General features: G+C 36.1%; 2 protein-coding genes across 2 annotated transcripts in view; both read right to left on the minus strand.

The window, feature by feature from the left end:
* LOC125877221 (cyclin-T1-3-like) overlaps positions 1 to 22461 on the minus strand; it is a 557390-nt gene that overhangs the window by 33466 nt on the left and 501463 nt on the right. The gene's annotated exons all lie outside the window — the stretch shown is intronic.
* On the minus strand, positions 13839 to 16632 carry LOC125877220 (protein NRT1/ PTR FAMILY 6.2-like). Its single transcript, XM_049558564.1, has 6 exons — positions 16548 to 16632; positions 16368 to 16461; positions 15672 to 15889; positions 15041 to 15591; positions 14596 to 14939; positions 13839 to 14507 (listed from the first exon to the last, which is right to left on the minus strand). The coding sequence occupies exons 2-6, from the start codon at positions 16459 to 16461 to the stop codon at positions 13972 to 13974; spliced, it is 1743 nt and encodes a 580-aa protein (XP_049414521.1). The 5' UTR covers positions 16548 to 16632; the 3' UTR covers positions 13839 to 13971.

Raw genomic sequence — 22461 nt, forward strand, 5'->3', positions numbered from 1 at the left:
GGATCCGGACGAGGCAGCAACACACGCAATCTTCCCGGTTCTTAGTCTGTCTTCAATAGTCTCACCTACCTTGACTTTCTCGGCGAACTTCACTCCAATGAGCAATATGATCCTGTCGTAATACTCAGGCTCTTGAACCCGCACAAATACTTCAACAATTTCTTTCTCAGACATGGGAGGCCGAACCCTAGCTGCCTCCTTTCTCCATCTATACACAAATTCCCTGTAACTTTCAGTTGACTTTTCCTTCATCTTTTCTAAAGAATAGCGATCAGGAATAATCTCGACATTCTAAGCAAATCGCTCAGCAAAATCTCTAGCAAGCGCGCTCCAACCGGACCACTGTTTCATATCTTGGGAAGTGAGCCATTCTAGCGCTTCCCCTTTCAAGCTTCAGCTAAAGATCCGCACTGACAAAGCTTCATCTCTACCAACTCCCACGAGTTGGTCACAATAAGCTCTCAAATGAGCCAACGGATTTCCTGTTCCTCCAAAAGTGTCGAACTTCGGCAGTTTGAACCCTTCAGGAAGGTCCAAGTTTAGATGGATGCACAAGTCTTCGCAACTGAATCTGGCGACCTCTGGTGTGTAATGCAACTCTTTCACATCTTGTAAGATTTCCTCCTTTAGAATCTGTTTGGACGACTCTTCTATAGCCCTGCACTCTTTTTCCTGCTCCTCATAGTGGTCGAGCTCAGAACAATTGGCGTACGGCTCATTTTTTACTGGGATTTAGAAAGTAGTCTTTTGAGGTAAGGGTGGAACAATGGAAGGATTCTGGACATTTGGGGGGCTTGGTAATTTTGGGGGCAAGTTTGGGGGTTGGTATGTTGACGGGGGAAGGCTTGCGGGTTGGTATTTTTATTTTGTGGGGGTGGGTAAGCTTGTGGGTTTGCATTTTGATGAGGAATGAAGGTTGGGAGGTTGTTATTATGGGGGTATAGTGGTGCTTGAGGGTAAGGTGGCGCTTGGTGGGAAGCAGGGCCGTGATGCGGATTTGAAGCAGTTAGGACAATGATGGGGGATTTTGAACTGGGTTTGAGAATGGGTTCTGAACATGTTCTGCACTTGAACTTAGAGGAGGGAAATGGAGTGGAGGCCTTCCTTCGCTTGGAGGGTTGACCGAAAAAATTAGATTTTTTAGATCTTGTTTCTTCTACACCTCAGCCTTTAAATCTGCAATCTGCTGCATCAATTGCATAATCAACTCATTCTGCTCAACAACAGAGGGCTGAGCTACGACAACCTTGGTCAAGCCATTATCATCACTGTTATCGCCCATTGTTGACTTTTCTTTATGAGAATTCATACCGGGGAAGGAATCTTTGGGAGATTTTGATCTTGTAAAATAAGGATGATTAGCCAGCTTATCAACACAGACCAGTTCTAAGTACCTGTAGAGGAAAAAAAACTCAAAGGCAAATATGTTAGTTTTAATTCATGACAACATGATGTAAAATATCACATAGAAGGCATATAAACACATAAGAGTTGTTTCGTTTGAGGACATATTAACTCATGAATAATGGGGAGTGATTTTTGAAATAAGTAGGAATTTGCTCATTTTATTTTGAGACTAGTGACTCAGAAAGATTAAATTGCATTGAGCTAAGGTCTTCTTGCTGCATCTTTCGATAGCTGTTGATATGAATTCAATGCTTCCTTGTAGAATGAAAGAAAATTTTAAAAAGATAGGGGTCGGGCCTTAAAAGGCTGCCTACGTATCTCCCAAGGAGAATTCAGGCCCTACGTAGTGCGAATACAAAAGGAATTGATTTTCATTCATTCATTCTTTTGATTACAAGGAAATTAAAAACATGCGATAAAACTCCTAAGACATAGATTGTACCTTTATCAAGGCTTCTTCTGACTCGTCAAAGCATTCTAGCTGCCACATGGCCGATCAGGGGAGAAACTCAATTTGGTTCCTTCCCTTGTTGATTAGGGATTCCACATCATAGTGGAACCCGAGGCACATTCTAATGTTGTGATCTATGGCGTCGTAAGAAGGGCAAGGTTTCCAGATTTCAATTCCAACGGGATCGACTGTTCTATCATCCCTTCTGAGAGGGGTCAAGACCCCCCTTAGAACCAACTGACAATAGATATATGATAGCGTTCTCTTAAAAGGTGTGAAGTAATGATAGTAAAACAACGTATGCTCTGTGACCGGCATACTAGGTTACAGTTGATCATAGGTAAGGAGAGTGTTATCACCTCACATGTAGGTAATTTTCCCAATTTTTATCAAGTCGTGGATCGCGGCCTTAAGTTCCACACATTATTCTATTATGTGCTCATTTCGGTATGGATGGTAGGCACACGTCTTATGTACACCCTCTGGTTCAACCTTAGAAGTGGCTCCCTTGAGGGGCTTCAGGATGCGTTTAGCCTGAAGACACTCGTAAATGAGAGCACACGAAATGACTTTTACTCCTACGCTATATTCCTGCTGATATGCCTCGAGGGTGATTTTGTTGTCCACTTCTTTCAAACTTCCTTGGAAAGGAGGCCTATAGACAATTTCTTCCTCGGGTTCTTCTTCAACAACTTCAGGTTCAGTGTCCTCGGAGACAGGGGCTACGTTATCCAGGAAAGGGTATTTTTTGCGTAGCCTCTAGAGCCTCAGGGCTATATCCTCGTCTTTCTTTCGCATGACAGATGTCTCTTCTTTCATGATAGCTAATTTCACCATCTTAGTCGCCAACTCTATGTCTAATGCTGCACTATTAGCTTGTGCAGCTGCAGTGGCGAATTCTAGTTCTATTCTTCTTTCTACCGTTTCTCGGATCTCTTGTTTGAACCGTTGCAGTTTCATCCTTAAATCCTCTTCAGTCGGCTCCACCTAGACATTCTGGTTTTTCTCCATCTTAGCGGCAGATTTACCTTTCCTGAGATGATAGAGTAATGTCTTAAGATTTGGTAGTAGAATTTTATTTTTGGCTGAGAAACTCAAGACTCATGGAATTTTGGTCGAACATTTTGGCAGTGACTTGTATTTGGTGTTGTAGAGATTTTTCAGAATTTTTTTGAAAAGGAGTGGGCTAAAAATGTCCTCATTCAAAGCAATGTATCACATAAACAGTTAAAACACACAAGTAAACAAACAAATATCACGTCCTAATCATGTATGTTACCCTTTTGTGCCAATGGTAGACCTAGTGAATCAAAGGATGTATATGTCTTTTTAAGCCAATCCATTATCCCCAAAATATTTCATTAATAGCATTCAAAATAATGTTTAACAACATATAAATATAAATGGGGAAATAAGTTCAAAAAGCAAATAACAATAAAACAAAGTACAAATAAATGCCATTCCATTTAGGGAATGATAATAAGTTTCAAGCTCCTGATCCTTCACCAAATCTGGTTTTCTTGGCGATGTTGACTTCTTCCCACATGGCATATTTGTTTGCCCACAAGTGGTCTCTCATTAGCCGAGCCCCTTCTTGATGCCTAAACCTCTCTACATATTGAATTTGTTGCTCCATGCTATCATATAATTCTGACATGCATTGCCTTGCTCTTCATAGCTCTTGTTTCAACTGAGCTATGACTTTGGCGTCTTCTGAATGTCGGCGTTGATGATCCAACTCATTCTTGTCATACTTCTCTTGGAGTCGATGGAGTCGAATTTGATGTTTAGCACCAACATCTACAATAATATGAGGAACATTTGGGCCGGGCTCGATTGTTTCGGTGAGGTTCTTCTTTAACCATACTTTGTTGTCCCTTGAACATTCAGGACCAAATATGTTCGACATCGGCTCACCCAACACCCTTCGAGCCTTCCATAATTGAAGTATCTTTTTAGAAAAAGCGACTTGGCCATCTTCGTGATCCGTCACAAATCTACTAATGTTTTCGATTTGGGGAAGCTCTTGCTTTCCTCCTAGTTGTCTAAGCACTCGAGCTAGAGCATACGGTCGAGTTCCTCTCAATCCGGCGAGTATCAAGTAGGGGGTCTTTTCACTTCGGATCACCATTTGTTTTGTTACTACCAAGCTTTCGATCGACCACTGCACATTTTCCTTTCTCAAACCCTGAAGTCTCGGATACCAAAATTCTTGGCCTCTAGTCCTGTTGAAATTATAAAGCTGCACCCACCAATCGTGACTTTCGAGTCTGTTCGATCGTTCCAAGGGATCTGGTTCTTTCGGATTATGAGCTTTGATCAAGTGTCTCATCATCCACCATTGAAGTATTAGGTTGCACCCTTGAAAGAAACGTTTGCCATTTTTACATCTATGCAATGCTCTGTAAATGTCAGCAAGGATCATGGGAGCCAAAATGTAGTACTTGATTGCCGACCCGTACCCCACTCCGTAAAAGATAGCATGAGCGACCATTACTACACTTGGATGGATAGTGTAGTTTGGTCCTTGGGGCAATACCACCGTCCCAAGTAGGCATATTGCAAAAGCAAGAGGACGTGTTTTCTTCCATTTTTTTCTGAGACAAACTCTTCTTTGAATTTTTTGTAAGCTCTTACACGTCTAAATAAATAATAGAGTTTTCAAAGTGGAATGTTTGGCCCGGGAAGCTTGTCCATCCATTCGGCTTTGACGAGTGATAATTTTTCTTTAATTTCGGCAAAATCCCATGTTTTTGGGAAAAGGAGATCCGTATCGGGTTTGAACCTCGATTTGTTGCACATACCGACACTCTCATAACTTGCAAGGACTTCTTCAATAGACGGTGTAATTTCCACTTCCCCGAACCGAACTACCATGTTGTCGCTGTCCCAAAATTTTACCATTGTTCCAATCAAATTGAGATAAGCCACCATTTCCATTAATGATGGGAGATGGCCCATGTGTCTTTGAACTTTCTTCTTGTCTTTCGCGTTCATAAATTTCCACCAAACTTGTAGGTAAGGATGGGGTATGGTCACCATTCGTGTCCTCAAGGGTTCATATATCAGATTCATCCTACAAGAAAAAACAGACAAAGGTAAGTTACCCCCACCCCCACCCCCATAGATAATCGATGTGTTTTAAAATACATATACATCCTTCAATTAAACACATAAGTGTGATTGTCCTTCAATTAAACACATAAGTGTGATTGCCTTTTAGTGACCAATGGGCCAAATAGACACAAGGTGGGCTTCTAATGGGCCCAACACGCCTTGGGTGTTGGGTCAACTTAGTTCAAAATGTGCTAAATTTGGGATTTGGTTTCGCTCTACGCTAGGTGACTAAGAGTGACTTTTGAAAGACCGGGAACTCAAGCGGACAACTTAGGCTGGAACTCATAACAACCATTGGACGCATGACGTACCAATAAATTGCCGATCATTCCGGAAAAGGGTGGAGTATAAAATGTTTGGCTGCGATTATGCAGAATCGTTCTTAATATACTATACATACAATTGGAAAATGTCATGAATGCAATGACAGTTATAGCAATTTAAACACATTAAACACAAAGAAACAATTCAACAACTAATAGCAATTAGTCAAGTAGTCAAATCTTTTGGTTATAACTTAATTCAATCCCCAGCAGAGTTGCTATTTCTGTTTTACTCAAAAAAATAAAAGAAAAATGACTTGTTTCAGAAAATCGACTAAACTTATGACTTGAAGAAAAATTGATTTTCCAAAATAGAGTCGCCACTTAATTTTTTTAAAAATATTAAGAAAACTTAAGATTTTTCAAAAAGACTTAAACAGACAAAATCATTTGAAAATAAAAGGGTTCAATCTCAATGTACATTCCGAGAAGGTGTTAGGCCCTCAGAATGTCCGCTAACTTGTGGTTGACCGGCAATTTGACTAAAATGACTTTCAACTAACTTTTAAGACTTTTATTAAGAAATAAAACTTATTTTTTATTTAAGGGAAAAAAACTAAAGGGGAATTTTCTAAGGGAAATAACTCAAGTGTTGACAAATAATAAAAAAAAATAAAGGCAAGTATAAAATATAAATATTTTATTTGAATACACAAGGAGAAATGACTATCTTTGGGAAATTAATTAAGTCAAACCAAAAAATAAAAATGTTAGCCAATATAACAAGTGAATAGTAAGACAAAGGAAGTAATATTGAACTTGGGCCATTTGCACAAATTCAGCTGAATTGGGCCTTTGGCCCACCTGTTCTAACTCTAAATAGACTACCCAAAATAAAGGGCTTTGGCCCAATTTCTGTTGAACCTGCTGATTGTTCTTCCTTTGGCTTTTGGTCCCATTTTTGCCTTTGAAGACCCATACTTCAATTTTGGGCATGTACTTTCTGTATTTTACCCTGTATATCAATGTTTTCATTATGTGTATTAGTGTATACTGAATGTATACAATAAGTATACAACCCATTTAAGCTTTCCGTACATATATCTCAGTTTTCAGCGTGTGTTTTGTCTCCAATTTTGACCCTGTTCATTGATTCCCTGCTGGCTGACTCAAAGATAGAGACATTTGGGCCTTCATGGCCCAAATGAAATGCAGAGGGAGGGTGACAGCCCATAAGGCTCGGACGGATTCCATGACGAAGAAAAAAGAAGAGGAATACAAAATAAAAATTAGTGATCAAAACAGGAAGGGCTTATCAGTAACTAAAATGTAAAATGACTAATACATATTCTTGCAGGGAACCCAAATCAAGATTTTAAGACATGTCATGTTAACAAACAAACCCATACTTGGCATTATATAAATTGCATTTTGACATGAAATTTCAAGGTAACACTTGAAGCAGGCAACAAGAGATTTCAAAATATTTTAATAGAGAGCAAACACAAAGTTGTTCAGCCTTTGATAAGGGACATCTAACCATTCTTTAAATAAGATAAGAAAGAAAACTCGTTAAGGACAAATGTTTTGGTCCTCATTTAACGACTATCATTGTTTGAAACACATAAGAGAAAAGCATAACAGTAACATCCCAACATTAATGCCTTCACAAGACTTGAACTTTCAGGAAAAAATGCCTATTAGCACTAATTGGAAGGAAATTAAAACCAAAAAGTAAGACACTAGTGACTAAAATACATATTGGACTACTAGCAGTAAATACAATCAGATGCATTCATTTTTTAGAAGTAAAAGAAGTACCCAGATTGAACCTTCGCGGCTTAACATTGAACAATTAAAACGACATGATCTCAGAAAGCGATACTACTAATCCTAGAAGGGAAATAACTCTTTAAACACTTGCTAAAGCTACTTCAGAACAAACGAAAACATTAAGATAATAGTCTCATGAACAAAGCAGAATTATTTATCATTAAGTTAATTCAAAATAGAAAAGGGTAAAACAAACCATTAACAAGAGATTCGGGAAAAGGGGCGTTGCAGCGAAAAGTAGATTAAAACCAAAATATGGGTTAAGACTCTTTTCTGAATAAATCTACACATTTAAAATGAATAAACACCTTCATGAATTTAGAAGAGCATACATAAGACATACAAGACAATGAATAATCTCATATAGTAGTGATATAGTGAAGTCATCAATTATACATAAAAGAAAATAATCCAACAACTGGAAATTCAAAATGAAAACATGTTCCTTGCTACTTTCGTGCTATTTCACATATCGCAAGATTAACCCGAACTCAAATAGAATGAATACATAGCTAATTCATCGAATGGAAAGTCAACCCAACTTTCAGCAAAAGAAAACCAACAAAAAATAATTCCGAGCGAACAAACCAGCTACATACTGATCAGTGAGTCCAAAGTATTCCTAAACGCCAGCATATAAGCATCTTACACATTGAGAATATGACAATAACACATTAAGAACAAAAGCTATTGAATCGAACGAGTATTACCTTTAAGGTGCGGCGAAACTGGACAACGACGAGCCGAACGAAAATGATATTTCACCACCAAGATGTGATTCCTAGAATTCCAATGAGCAGCAAGAAACAACGAGAGCAAGGACTAAATGACAATCTGGATTTCAAGAAACTATCCTGAATATTTGTATATAATAGTATAGGTGGAAATTTTAGTGTATGTTTTTGTCTTGAGGGCTAGCCGATTCCTATATTTCTTTCAACCATGAACAATGAGGAAGGGAGGACTATTTATAGAAGGAGATTAGGGTTCCAAACTTTTGGGGGGAAACAGAGGAGAATTCGGGCAAATCAGGGACCATGAAAACCAATTTCGAATTCAAAAATCTCTTTCGAATAAGGAATATCCCAATTTGATTCCAAATTCTCAACAGATTGAGGGCGAGGTGGATGATTGTGATCGATACGATGTCCTTGGGCGCAATGTGTCTCCATCTCGTGTCTACAAGGACTGAGACGCAGCTATAACAGGTGTTTTTGTTGCTGCAGGTACAAATTGGAAAGGGACGTTGGAGGAAGAAGACAACGAAGTTGCTATCTTCTGTTGTACCCGTACAGGGCATGAAGTCGTAGTGTATTCGCTATTGGAATCGTGAGTTGCTCCGTTTAGAATCTATGTCGTTTGGTCGCTACTGTTTTCGCATTTTGCTAAGCGTTGTTGATGTTGACTTGAATCGTGAAGATGCTATCTAGGGTTGATGTCGTTATTGACGTTGTTGTTTGCCTTTCTGTGTTCATGCCGCTTCGATCGTGAATGTTGTTGTCTGAGATCAACGCTGGAGACGTCTGGGTCTTCTTTGGGATAAGGAATGGGCCGGGTCAGAGGAATTGGGAATTGGGTCGGCTGAGTGGCTTTGAGGGAATATTGAATTGTACTGGGTTGGGGCTTGGAGAGTTTGGGTTTCTGGAAATTGGTAAAGCCCAAAAACTTTGGCCTTAAGATGGGTTTGAAGAAAAAGGGAATTTGGCTAAAATTGTAATAGATTAATAATTTAGCCAATTGGATTAAAGAGGTAACCCAACATAATTAATTTAAAAAGACTCGACTGGAATTTAACTAGGACGAATTAATATAATTAATTTATGAGCTTCTTAATCTTAAGGAGGTAAAATAATTAACTTGATTATTAAATAATTAATTTAGATACCAACTAATTAATTCGAATTTTAAAACTATAATTCCAACCAAAACTTAAATAAATAAAATATTTATTTTAACAATGTAGAAATCTTTTGATATGATTTTCAAATATTCTTAAAATATACCAATTGTATGAAATATATTTATTATTCAAAATACTATAAAAATCGATTGAAATTACTTAGAATAACCTTGAAACTATTTGAATTTTTATAAGGCTAATTATTCTAAATCGATTGTAAATCAAGGAGCTCAGAAATCAATTATTATTGGGGAGTGTCAAAATTGTGTGTCAACAATACTTAGTTCCCATATATCATTTTAAAGAAAATGAACTCAGCTCTACTCTTCCTCAACTCAGTGCTCAAGTCTTTAAAACAAGTTTTAAAATAATTTGTAAAAAGACTTCTTAAAATAGGGTTCACGCCGAATTATGGACGTGAACGACTCAATTCAAGGTTTTCAATAACCATGCACAAAACTCAATAATTGGAACTCAACAACTCCAGAACTCAAGGAGTCAATGATAGTACTCATCTCAAGAATGCTAGACTCGGAGGGTTCATGCAGAATTATGGGCATGAACTACTTAACCCAAGGACTCAATGATACCTCTCATCTCAAGACTTCTCGACTCATAGGGTTCATGCGGAATTATAGGCATGAACTACTCAACTCAAGGACCTTCATGGGTAACATGTAGTAGCCCCATGATTAGGAACATAATCTCAAAATTATTAGGAACTCAATACTCAAGACTTAGAACTTGAAGATACTACCCCTCTCAAAGATACTCAACTGATGGAGTTCATGCGGAATTTATGGGCATGAATGACTCAACTCAAGGGTCTAAATAACAATATGGAACTCATGTTACGACTCTTCTCGTTCTCATACTTCCTCATAACTCAGTTTAAAACTCAAGTGCTGGCCTTGAAAAACTTCTCAAGATTTATAACTCAAAATAGGGTTCATGCTGAATTATAGACATGAACAAATCAAATCAAGGACCTCAATAAAAATATAGAAACTCAATAATTAGGAATATAATTTTTAAAAGAACCATGAACTCAAGAACCCAAATAAAGTTATCTCAAGAATACTCATATCTAGGGGTAGAATCCTAGATTTCTCTTTTACTGATTTGAAAGTAGATGTAGGGCGTGAGGACGAACTAGTCCAATACTATGATCACCTTACATACCTGGAAGAACAAGGTTCTTGAAGAATCTTGAAGAAGAACTTGATTAGAAACCTTGAAACCCTAGCTTGAAAGTAAACGATCAAGAAACCCTTTCTTGAGATTCTTGAATTAGTTTTTTGAAATCTCTATGGCCAAGAATTATGATTTTTATTAGTGATTCATAATTGTACGGAGGAATTTGAGTTGAAAAGAATGAAATTCTTGCATAAAGACATACCTTGAAGAAGAATCTTGAATGGAGTCTTTTACTTTGATTTTACCTTAGAGTTTTGCCCTAGGGTTTGAGAGAGAAGAGAATGATGGATTAGAAGATGAAAATCTGATTGTTTTGAGCCTTTAATTAGTCAAGAAATTCGTTTAAGATTTTCTTGGAGGTAAAAAGATAAAAATGACGCTTTTAATGTTTTCCTGTCGGCTAATTCGTAACAGGACTGTATTAGGTTACTAAAATAGTCGTAATTTTTTACTCAGAAATTGGATTGACGTGAAACTGGTGGTGTTGGAAAGTAGATTCAAATACCATTAATTTGGTAGCTTACGAGCCACGTAACTCTTTATATTATAAGAGATATGATCGTTTGAAGTTGGCCCAAGTAGAATCTTACATCAAAACTTAATCGATAAGGAAACTTCAAGAACATTTATCAAGAACTCATCAAGAAATTAAATTGCTCAATATTTATGGATAGATTCACAAAATAAACTCATGATTGGTGTGTGGGTGAACAAACCCTACACTATGGAAGCTTACATACCTCAAAGAACTAGGTTCATGGTGAAATCTTGAATTTCTTGAACGAACGCTTGGAACTTTGAACTTTTTCTCCTCTTTTCTCTTCTTGAACTCATCTAAAAAGCCTAAGCGTATTTTAGGAATACTAAAACTGATTCCAATCAGTTTAGACTCCTAAACCTTACCAAAAGTGTTTAAATCCCATTGGGTAAGGAAAATACCAAAATATCCCTCATATTTTCGGGTAACATTCCTTATTTGGACAGCCCGACTTCAAATGGGCATATCTCCCTCATACAAGCTCAAATATTAGCAAATTTGGTAGCGTTGGAAATAGGACTCAGAGATCTTTCATTTGATATCGTGTGGGTCTCCTAGCTCATCCTGTACCGAAAGTTATGACCGTTTGAAGTTGACCCAAAACTTAAATGAACCTAGGAATGACTTGAATGAATTATATTTAGTTCTTTTTGGAACTCAAGGTGTTACATCTATTGACCTTAACACTTAAGAAAAATATAAATTCCTTGGTAAAAACTTACGAAGGATGGTTCAAGTCTTAGCTCAAAAAAATTTCGGGGTGTTACACCTATGGTCCGTGGGTCCACCTACGTACCGTCCTGATTGACCGTCGATGGGTTCAAAAAATTTGTTTTTGTACCTTTGACTAACGGGACCCATGTATAGTCCATTGGTCAACCTACAGTCCGTACATGGGCTCTATGGGTCAAGCTACAAATTCTTAAAATTCCACTAAGTCTGAGACTCACCTACGAGACCTACCTACAATTCATGGATATGTCAACGGGTCGTCTTGGTGGACTGTCAAAAAGTACTGGAGCTAGACATTTCAACTAATCTTTGAACTTGCCAACGACAGACCAACCTACGGACCGTGGCCCACCAATGGTCCATCGGTGACTCCGTCTGTGCTGGCACCAAATTTTTGGAAAGATTGAAATTTCTTATCTTTTGAATCTGAGGTGTTACATATAAGTTTTTCATACTTTGATATTATCATATTTATTTGACCCACCTCAACATCACTTTAAAAGTGCTAAATATACTATCACTTTGTATTTATTTATCTGAAGATCAGTGGGATTAAGTTTATTATGTTAGCTTTGTATATTGATGACATCTTGTTTGCTAATAATGATCTTGATTTGTTGTATGATACCAAAAAAATATCTTTCTAACAATTTTGAAATGAAAGATATGGGAGAGGCATCCATGTGGTTGGGATAGATATATTTTGAGATAAATCACAAGGCTTATTGGGTTTGTCTCAGAAAGACTATATTAATCAAGTGTTAGAGAGATTTAGAATGGAAAAATGCTCATCAAGTCTGTTCCAATTCAGAATGGAGATAAATTTAATCTCAATCAATGTCGAAGGAATGAATTGAAACGTAAGTAAATGAAAGACATTCCTTATGCATCAGTCGTTTGGAGCCTAATGTATTTCCAGACATGAACGAGACTAGACAAAGTTTTGATGTTGGAATGTTGGGTCGTTATCAAAGTAATCCAGGAATGGACCACTCGAAGGAGGTAAGGAAAGTGTTGTGATACTTATAAGGAACGAAAGATCATATGCTCACTTATAGAAGATTTGATCATCTTGATGTGGTTGAATATTCATATTCAGAGTATGCTGGTTGTGTGGATACAAAAAAAATCAGCATTTAAATCTTTTTTTCTGTTAGCTGGAGGAGAAATATCATGGAAGAGTGTGAAGCAGTTTGTTATAGCTGCATGCACTATGAAAGCTGAGTTTGTGGCATGCTTTGAGACCACTGTTCAGGCTAATTGGCGGAGAAACTTTATTTCAGGACTTGAGCTAGTCGACAATATTTTCAAGCCACTGAAAATTTATTGTGATAATACTGCAACAGTCTTCTTCTCTAAAAATGATTAGTATTCAAAGAGTACCAAATATATGGAATTGACATACTTTCCGGTTAAAGAAGAAGTTTAGAAACATTTTTTGAACATGTTTAAAGAATAGACATTATTGATGACAATGAATAACTTTATGTAAAGACTTTATTATGTTCATGCACATTGACACTTTGAGCTCGAAATATATATGTTTCTATTGTTACCTGTTTTCTTTTGTATACATAGTATTGTTGAGAATGATGATGACATGTTATGACTTAGATAAAATATTAAGCATTATTATTGGACCCATTATGTATTTGAAAAGTTGTTTTAGGTAATAGACTAATATTGTAGTGCATGGAAGGGACTATGCCAAATAAAGTGATGTACAACCGCCATGACTCATACTAATTGATTTTACTTAATGATGACAAATGATGTTGAATTTAACATTAATTGTGCACATGACGATTAACATACATATTAAACCATGTAGTTATATTTTTTGATTTAATAAGCAAAATAAGTTGAATCCTAAATTTGTATGGGGAAGTTACCAAGTAGTTTTAAACTACCCATAAAGATGAGAAAGTTACCTAGTAGTTTAAAAACTACTCATATCCATTTCTCAGATGGAACGTAGGAATAACTCTCCAAATTAAAGGAGTCCTCTCTCCGCCAACAAATTTAGTCTTATCCATCAAATTTATTCTGAAAGTGTAAGGTAAGGGAGAGAAACAACTTCTGAAAAACAATTAAGAAAATAGTTTCACTCAATTCAAGTCAAGATTCTCGAAGAACATTATGACTTATTCAGATATGTATTCTTGATTGAGTTATTAATTTTGTGTGAAAGTCATGTAGTTCTACGATTGTGAATAGTTGATTGGATTTATGAATAATCAGATAGTTTATGTTTTCACAATCTGTTAAATCCTTACATATCCATCATTGTGAATTTGACAGAGAAGCCACGATACGGCATCAACATTAAATCATCCGCAAAAACTTACACTTCATTCTTTATTTTATTTTTTTAATTATTCTCTCAAATTAAATGTGGGTTTCATAATATTGATATTATTTAACAAAATCATACCTTACATGATTCGGTATACGAGAAACTAATAAAATTATAAAGGGCAACTTGAAAATCATACTATATAGTATGTTTGCTACATTGGCACTTAGCTCTATTCTAGCACTTGTCTTCAGCTCCATATCCATTGTGCAACGTCTCCATGGGTATGGCAGATATAGGCTTCCTTGGTTTGTACCAAGTTGCGCAATTTAGATAGATGGCAAAGTTTATGACTCCTAACGCAGCAAGAAGCCAATAGAAGAGGTCTAGCCTTCCATAGTTAATATTGTCTGCAAGCCAGCCTTGAGCTGTAGCATTGCTTTTGGTCGTCTTATTGATAACCGAGACCAAGAAGCTGCTAATGAAGAAACCAAGTGAAAGGGTTGTCAAGAAAAGGCCAGTACTCATTGTCTTCATCCCTTTGGGTGATTGTGTTATGAAGAAATCAAGCTGTCCGGTGTATATGAAGGCTTCCCCAGCTCCTACTAAGAAGAACTGTGGGATCAAGAGGAATACACTAATTGGCAAAGTTGAAGTGTTGCGGCCCACTGATTTCGCAACTGTTAATCTTTTCTGCTCTGCTAGTGCAGCTGCTGCCATTCCTATTACGGATAAAACAAGGCCAATGGCAATTCTTTGTAGGTTTGTAAAACCTGGAAGCCACTCGCGCACATGAATCATGATTAGGTTGCATTAATTCTAAGTAATTAATTATATATTCATGTTTAATTAATTAATTACCTGGTTTCCCTTTCCATTTCTTCCAAAGTGGCATGATGATTCGGTCGTAAAGAGCCAGGGTGATCAAGATGGCTGCGACAAAGAAGACAGTGAGAGATCCAGCTGGAATTTGGAAGTTGCCAATTGTTCTTTCCATGGTAGAAGCTTGTTCAACAGAAAATGTAATCATTTGTGCGTAGGTGGTCCAGAATATTATAGTGGTGGCCCAAATTGGGAGCAACCTTGCCATCATTTTCACTTCCTCGACCTTTGTCACTGAGCAAAGCTTCCATGGATTTGGAGCAGAGCAAGATGCATGCGCCTCAAAATCTCCCTCAGTTACGATAGCAGCCTTGTCCAATATTCTACGTACGTACACAGTCGGTATATAAATATAAATATTTTAATTCTAGATATATATAAAGTACTAAATAAAAATTAAGCAAAACATATTGTGTTAATTAACCTAAATTCTTGTGTGTGTTGGATTGTCATAGCCTCTGGAGTAGACGTACTCTCATAGAGCATGGCAGCATCATATGGAAGATCCATTTTCCTCTTCCTTATAGCAGCAACAATGACTTGAAAAATGTGAACAATTGGACTTCCTGCACTTTTCTTGTATCGGTACCTTTTAGTACCGAGAAGGAATATTATGATGGCAATGAACATGGATACTGAACAAACACCATATGCCCAAATCCGTCCAACTTCATCTTGGATGTAAACAAGCACTGTAACTGCTGTCAATGTCCCTAAGCTGATGAAGAAGAAGAATCTGTTGAAGAAATATGCCATTTGCGCCTTTTCCTTGTCATCTTTCTCATCAAATTGGTCCGTTCCAAATCCTGACACACTAGATTTTAAGCCACCAGTACCCAATGCTATGAGATATAAAGCTAAGTATAGTATTCCCATTTGAAAACCATTTGCTGGTTGGCAATTGACATCATGACGATGGCATGGAGAGGGTCGCAGTTGGGGCAGGCTGGTCGCCACTGTTAACATCCCAGTTCCCTGAAGTAGTACAGTATATATATGATCAAATTCCAATATAAATTCTTCGAAAAGTGTTACCGTATGAATTACTCCATTACCATTGTCTGTATAAGAGCAAATAGTGCAATAGTTTTGTATCTGCCGAGGAAAGAGTCAGCAAGAAAGCCTCCAAGCAGGCAGAGGAGAAAGGAGGTGCCCATGAAATCTGTTACAATATTTGCTGAATTTGAACTAGCCAAATGCATAGTACCACCTAAGTATGTCACCAGATTTACTGCTATTCCCATCGTTGAAAGCCTTTCAACTATTTCTATCCCTGCAACAACAAAAAAATACATTCATTTACCAAACGGGCATTATTATTGATTTGAAAGCAAAATATAGAAATTGGAGTATCAATTTTATATATGAACCAAACAAAACGTACGGCCAAAACACAGTTTGAGGATCAGGTATAGTATTTTTTTTAATTAACCAGAACGGGATCGATCTTGCTACCTAGGAATCTGTCATGTGTTCTCGTGAACCATTAGAATATCCAAACGTACAATTCTTAATTTATTCTCAAATCTATATAATTTCATGACATGACGCAAGTTTAGTTGGAGAAGCAACATGCATATGCATATATATATACACCTGCAATTCAGCTAATTACTTAACCATAACCATTTCAACAATTAGTATTTAATAATACAAGGAGGAAATTTTGAGATGGTGAAGACAGCCTACTTAGCTTTATCATATAATAAATATGTCTAACTTCAAATTAAAAATTCGAAATTAATACAAACCTAAGATAAGAGTAGCAGTTACCCAACCGCCAGTTTTAGACTTGTCAGCAGGGGATCCTTTGTAGTCCACAGCATCTGCAACAGTCAAACTCATCTGAAACAAAGTAGTACGTAATTACTAATTATCAAGAGAAAAGAATCAATTGTGATGATGCTTTTTAATTAACTTGTACTACTAACCTTTTCTTTCTTTTCAACTTAGTGAAAGAGTTGAAAAATAAAAGACTACTCAAGAATTAATTGTTATTAGTGAATTCTTCTTTCACTATGTATGTATGTAGTCACACTTTATTTTCCTCCTTCATTTTATAGGCAAACGTTTTCGACAAAAAGTGTCCCTCCACTACTAGTTTGAGACACATCATTGCTTGGTTGGGATTAGGCATATCCCATTTTAAAGATGGAAGGTTTTAGCATATATATTTTAGCTATCATTTTTTTTTATCATACTTGATTGAAGTTAAAATAATTAAACTCACTATTTGAACTTTAAAGTTGAAAAAAGAGTATTCCAAAATTAGAATCGAGCTATGGGGAAAAAATTCATAATATAAAATGCTTCTCTTTTGATGAAATTTTATGCAACACACTAGTCAAATGGATAGTTAGAGTTCAATTTGTTTGAACACGAGTTTCATTTAAAAAAAAAAGAGTTAGAAGAACCAAAAAGACAAAGCCAAAACATTGGGAAGGAGAGGGTAAACTGATATCCCTCTGACTTCGTTTCTGATGTTTTTTGAGGGGATAAGGGTCTGAAAAATATCCCAACTTTGGTCGGATTTGCTGTTGCGATACTAAACTTTCATAAGGACCTATTACCTCCCTAGACTATTTAATACCGTATTTTTTACCCCCTGAACTATTTAATAGTGTATTTTAAAGGTATATATGTGCCCATGTGGACACATTACTATTTATAATTTTGCATTATTTTTTATGTCCACGTGGGAAAATATATATGTTTCAAATATGGTATTAAATAGTCTATGGAGGTAATAGGTCGTCATGAAAGTTTAGTATCACAACAGCAAATTCGACCAAAGTTGGAGTATTTTTCAGACCCTTATCCCTTTTTTGAGTGAAAATTATCGTTTTACTTGAAATATTCCTCACATTAAATAAGTTTTTAAATTGGGAAATTTTTATGTACTTTTTCGCGTTGAAGTGGTAGTAATGGAAATAATCATACAATAAATGTTGACTAATAAATAATATTTTATTATTTGTAAATAATATTTATTATTATTGGTGGAGATTTTAATAGCCATATCGGGGCAACTTGTAGTGGCTTCAATGATATATGGAAGTTTTGGTTTTGGGGAGAGGAGTGGATGGGAGGTGGAGCTTTGCTTTCAGATTTTACTAATGCTTTTAAGTTGGTAATTGCTAACTTGTGTTTTTGAGAACCACTTAGTTATCTTTTGTAACACGCTTTTAAGTTGGTAATTGCTAACTTGTGTTTTTGAGAACCACTTAGTTACCTTTTGTAACACAGTAGCTAAGACTCAAATAGATTACTTACTCTTTAAAAAGGATGATAAAGGCCTTTGTAAGGATTGCAAGATTATCCCGAGGGAGAATTTACTATCTTATACAAGCTTTTGGTGATGAACTTGGAGATTAAGGGGGATAGAAAGAAGAAGACCTCATTTGATCTACCTAGGATTAAATGGAGTGGCATGAACCCTGCCCTTTCTCGGGAGATGGGGAGAAGTTAATTGGTGTGGATTCCTGGAGTGGTAGCAGGGATGTGAACAACATATGGTATAAGACAACTAGTTACATTAGGGAAGCAAATATAGAGGTGCTAGGGGCATCGAAGGGTAACTTTGGTGGTCATCAAAGAGATTGGTGGTGGTTGGAGAAGTCCAAGGCAAAGTGAAAACAAAGGAGATTGCATATACAAAGTTTGCGGAATGCATGACGAGGAAGAGAAGTGGACTCTTAAGGAAGTCTATAAGATGACGAAGATAGAAGGTAAGTTAGCGGTTATGACGGCTAAGGCGGTATCTTTAAAACGCTTATATGTTGAGCTAGGGGACAAAGTTGGGGAAAAGAAACTGTATAGGTTCGCGAAAGCGAAAGACAGAAAGGCTCGCACTTGGATCAAGTAAAGTGCATCAAGGAGAGGAAAGGCAAGGTGTTGGTGCAACACACATCCATTAAGCAAAGGTGGAAAACACTTTCATAAACTCTTAAAAAAAGAAGGGAACAGAGACATTGTGTTGGATGATTTGGTGCAATGCGATAGACTTTGGGATTTTGGGTATTATAGGTGTTTAAGGGTTGAGGAGATTATACGTGCTATTAGTAGGATAAGGAGGGGAAGAGTGATTGAATCCAATGAGATTCCAGAGAAATTTTTGAAAAGCACAGGAAAAGTAGGCATGGAATGGTAAACTGGATTGTTTTATGCTAGTTTTAAGACAACGAAAATGCCCAACGAATAGAGGTGGACTATAATGGTTCCATTATACAAGAATAAGTGTGATATTTAATACTTTAAAAATTACAGAGGTATTAAAGTGCTAAGGCACACTAGAAAGATTTGAGAGACAGTAGTGGAGATGACGGTAAGGAGAGAGTTACCCATTTTCGAGAACAAATTTGGATTCATGCCATGACGATTGACTACTGAAGCCATCCATATTGTGCGAAGACTAGTTTGGGAAATATAGAGAAAGGAAGAGAGACCTACACATGTTGATTATTGACCTTGAAAAGGCCTATGATAAAGTCCCGAGGGATGTCCTCTGAAGGTTCTTGGAGGCTAGAGGTGTCCCAATGATTTATATTACGGCAATAAAAGACATGTATGATGAAGGCAAGACTTGGGTTAGAACAGTAGAAGGAGACTCGGAGCACTTCCCAGTGGAGATGGGGCTATATCATGGATCAATTCTTAGCCATTTCTAATTTGCCGTTGTGATGGATGAGTTAATGCGGTCTATTCAAGAGGAGGTTCCATGTCGTATGTTATTTTTGGATGACATAGTATTGATTGATAAGACATGGGACAGAGGTAATATTAGGTTGAAGGTTTGGAGACAAACTTTGAAGTCCAAACGATTCAGGTTGTGTAGGAACAAAATGAAATTGTCACAAACCAAACGACTAAGCCGTACCGGCACCTACTCTAACACCTAGATAGGAAAATCCTCACTAGCTGCTTGAAAACTGTTAACGAGGAAGTAAACAAATATCAATTTCTCACCCTCTTTAAATACATAAAATACTTTCAGTATTTGATAAAAATAGAATGTCTTTAAAATATACATGGCACCCTCCCTAGGAACTAGTTTAGATAGGTACAAGAGCTTCTAAGAGAATGAAACATCCTTGAATTGTCTTTTTAGAGCAGGAGTAGCCTCACCAAAGATGACTATAAGAGGCAGCCATACCAACAGAAGAAAACAACACACTCCACTTGAACTTGTATACTGCCATACTTTTATCTTTCATACTATTTCGTAATTTTTGAGTTCACAATTATAAAAGAAAAGTGAAATAAAAAGTCAGTATAAGTTATACATGTAGAGACTCTGTCAAACTATAATATCTAATCGTGCATCAGATAGGGTCAAGGACCAACAACTCTATACACACAAGTACTTCAAAAACTCTAAAACAAAATCCTTGTAACTCAAGGGGAATGTACTAGACACCACATTGGTGATCGAGTCGAAAAAAAAATCCCTGACTCAATTTATTTTAGTACTTTACTTTATCAATTATATTATATTAACCAACAAAAAAGTCGACTACTCTCTTTTAATAGCCGATTGAGTCAAAATTTCAATTCACTGATTGTCACATAGCTTGAGTGAATAACAAGTAATAGAATTACTTTATTACTTGTATGACTGTGTACACTTGCGTGTGCATTTTTGGAGCAACAATATCCTTGCATGGAAAGTGAAAATTGGAACAATGGGCATCTCTCTCTCTATATACATATACATATTTTTTAAAAGCTTGAAAATGTACAAATGGATTTTTCTATTTGTCGAATTTTCGATAAATTGATGATTGAGATTTGGTGGTGTGTCATCTTGAAGTTATGATTAAGATTTGAAGGTATTCAATGAAGATTTGAGCACTTTGATGATATTTTTGACTCATTTTGTTTCGTGGGTTGAACTTTATGGGAAACGAAACACAATTTTCTTATAATATTATATAATTTTGTATAACTCTAGTAGGAATTTAGGGAAAGATATCAGAGAGCTCTAGGCTCTTCTGATTAAATTGAGAATTCGCTTTGTTAGTTAAATTATAATCTTACCACAAAAATGTTCTAACACCAACTATGAGAAATCCTCTAATTCACATGTGATGTGTACAATGTAAAAGTGTGTATAAATTATTTATGCACATAAGTCGTTTGGTAGAGTGTATTAGGAAAAATAATGCATGCATTATCTTTGTGTATCACTAGTAACTTGTTTGGTACTCTTTTCCAATCTATGTATACACTCTATTGTGTATTAGGGTGTATATTACTTTTTAATGCACCAAAGCAAACAATGCATAAAAATATCTATGTATAATTAATGCAACCATAACTAATACAAGCATTAATAATGAAAACATTACTAATATACTCTATTTACCATTATTCTTATACATTCTACCCAAGGACTCTTAATATACACTTTTACATAAGATTAATATTATTATTAACAATGAAATGTAGTATATTGGGCGTATTATAAACAATTGTTGAACAAAAGTAAGTTGGGTATACACGAATATAAACTGAAAACATGTGAATACAACATATTGTGGTGGACGGTGTACTTTCGAAATTAAAACTTTGTTATGTTAAACTCTGAAAATAAAAATAGTTGTAAGTAAGATTTGGTAGAGTATTGGCGGTGGTGCGATATGGGGCTTGGAACATGCACCATTACTTTACATATTGTTTCATTCACCCTCCTTTATGTGTTGTAGCTGTATTGATGATTTTGAGACTTGTAAGGCTCTAAACGCCTCATGCTGACCCACAAGCGCACAAAGCTATCACCTTTTGTTTTCCTCCATTCCCTTATGTGTTTGTTTGCCCAATCAATAAAAACAAATAGAGGGGACAAATATCACTATACCGACCTTCTGCTTATGGATATATATATATCTATATCTATTTGTTATGTTCACATTTTTATCATTTGATATAATAATATGCTCCACATATATATTATATCACTAACAAATTAAATATTAATGAAACACAATAGTCATTGATTCTGACGGTTGTGTTCACTCTTATGCTTCATCATACAATCTAGGTGTGTTTGGTATGGAGGATCAATTTCCTGACGTTTGGTTGGTTTAAATGTTTGGAAAATATTTTTCAAATCAACTCATTTTCCTCATATTTATGGAAAATGAATCCCCTTCCAAAATTATGGAAAACATTTTCCTAAACTCTACTTCATCCTTTAATTTTTTTTCTTAACTTGTCTATATCCCGTGTAGCCATTGAAATTTTGTGGGACTCTACAAGACGTGTTCAATTCGAATTGGGACTCTAGAAAGTGTGTTCAGTTTTAATTAGAATTCTTGGAGGCTACTCAACCCTAAACCCTAATACATGTCTATATAAAAGGTACTATATTCCCTTAAAAGACATCTCGAATATTCCGCAAATTGATGGATTATTCCGTCAAATCTAAATCATCCTAGTTCGAGAAATACGCCACTAACAACACTCAAATCATGGAAAAATCTTAGGAGAGTAGAATCAAGGGAGGAACAGAATTGTACCCGCACTATTATCAATAAAATATTCATGTTTCTTCAGATTTTATTTGTGTGGTTAATTTATTTCCCATATGTTTAAAAATTGTTGCAAACACCGCGTATCTGACCATCCCCATTCAAGAAAAATTAAATTTTAATTTTTTTTTAATTTTTAAATTTTAAATATATTTTTATCCCTACCCCAAACAAGCTAAAAAAAATTTAAAATTATTTTTAAAAAATATTTCAAATTTAAAGATTTTTTTTATATCATCCAAAGTTTCTTTGGAAAAAAATTTCAATTTTTTTATTTTTTACGTCACTTTCCCCGCCACACGCCCCCCCCCCCCCC

Source organism: Solanum stenotomum, chromosome 9 (assembly GCF_019186545.1).
Source record: "Solanum stenotomum isolate F172 chromosome 9, ASM1918654v1, whole genome shotgun sequence".
Lineage (NCBI taxonomy): Eukaryota > Viridiplantae > Streptophyta > Magnoliopsida > Solanales > Solanaceae > Solanum > Solanum stenotomum.

Excerpts from the sequence above, each read along its gene's own strand:
- LOC125877220 (XM_049558564.1), bottom strand. The coding sequence starts at position 16,461 with ATGAGTTTGACTGTTGCAGATGCTGTGGACTACAAAGGATCCCCTGCT. Across the intron at positions 15,890-16,367 it reads AACTGCTACTCTTATCTTAG|GGATAGAAATAGTTGAAAGG; the intron begins GTTTGTATTAAT and ends TTGTTGTTGCAG. Across the intron at positions 15,592-15,671 it reads TTGCTCTTATACAGACAATG|GGAACTGGGATGTTAACAGT; the intron begins GTAATGGAGTAA and ends GTACTACTTCAG.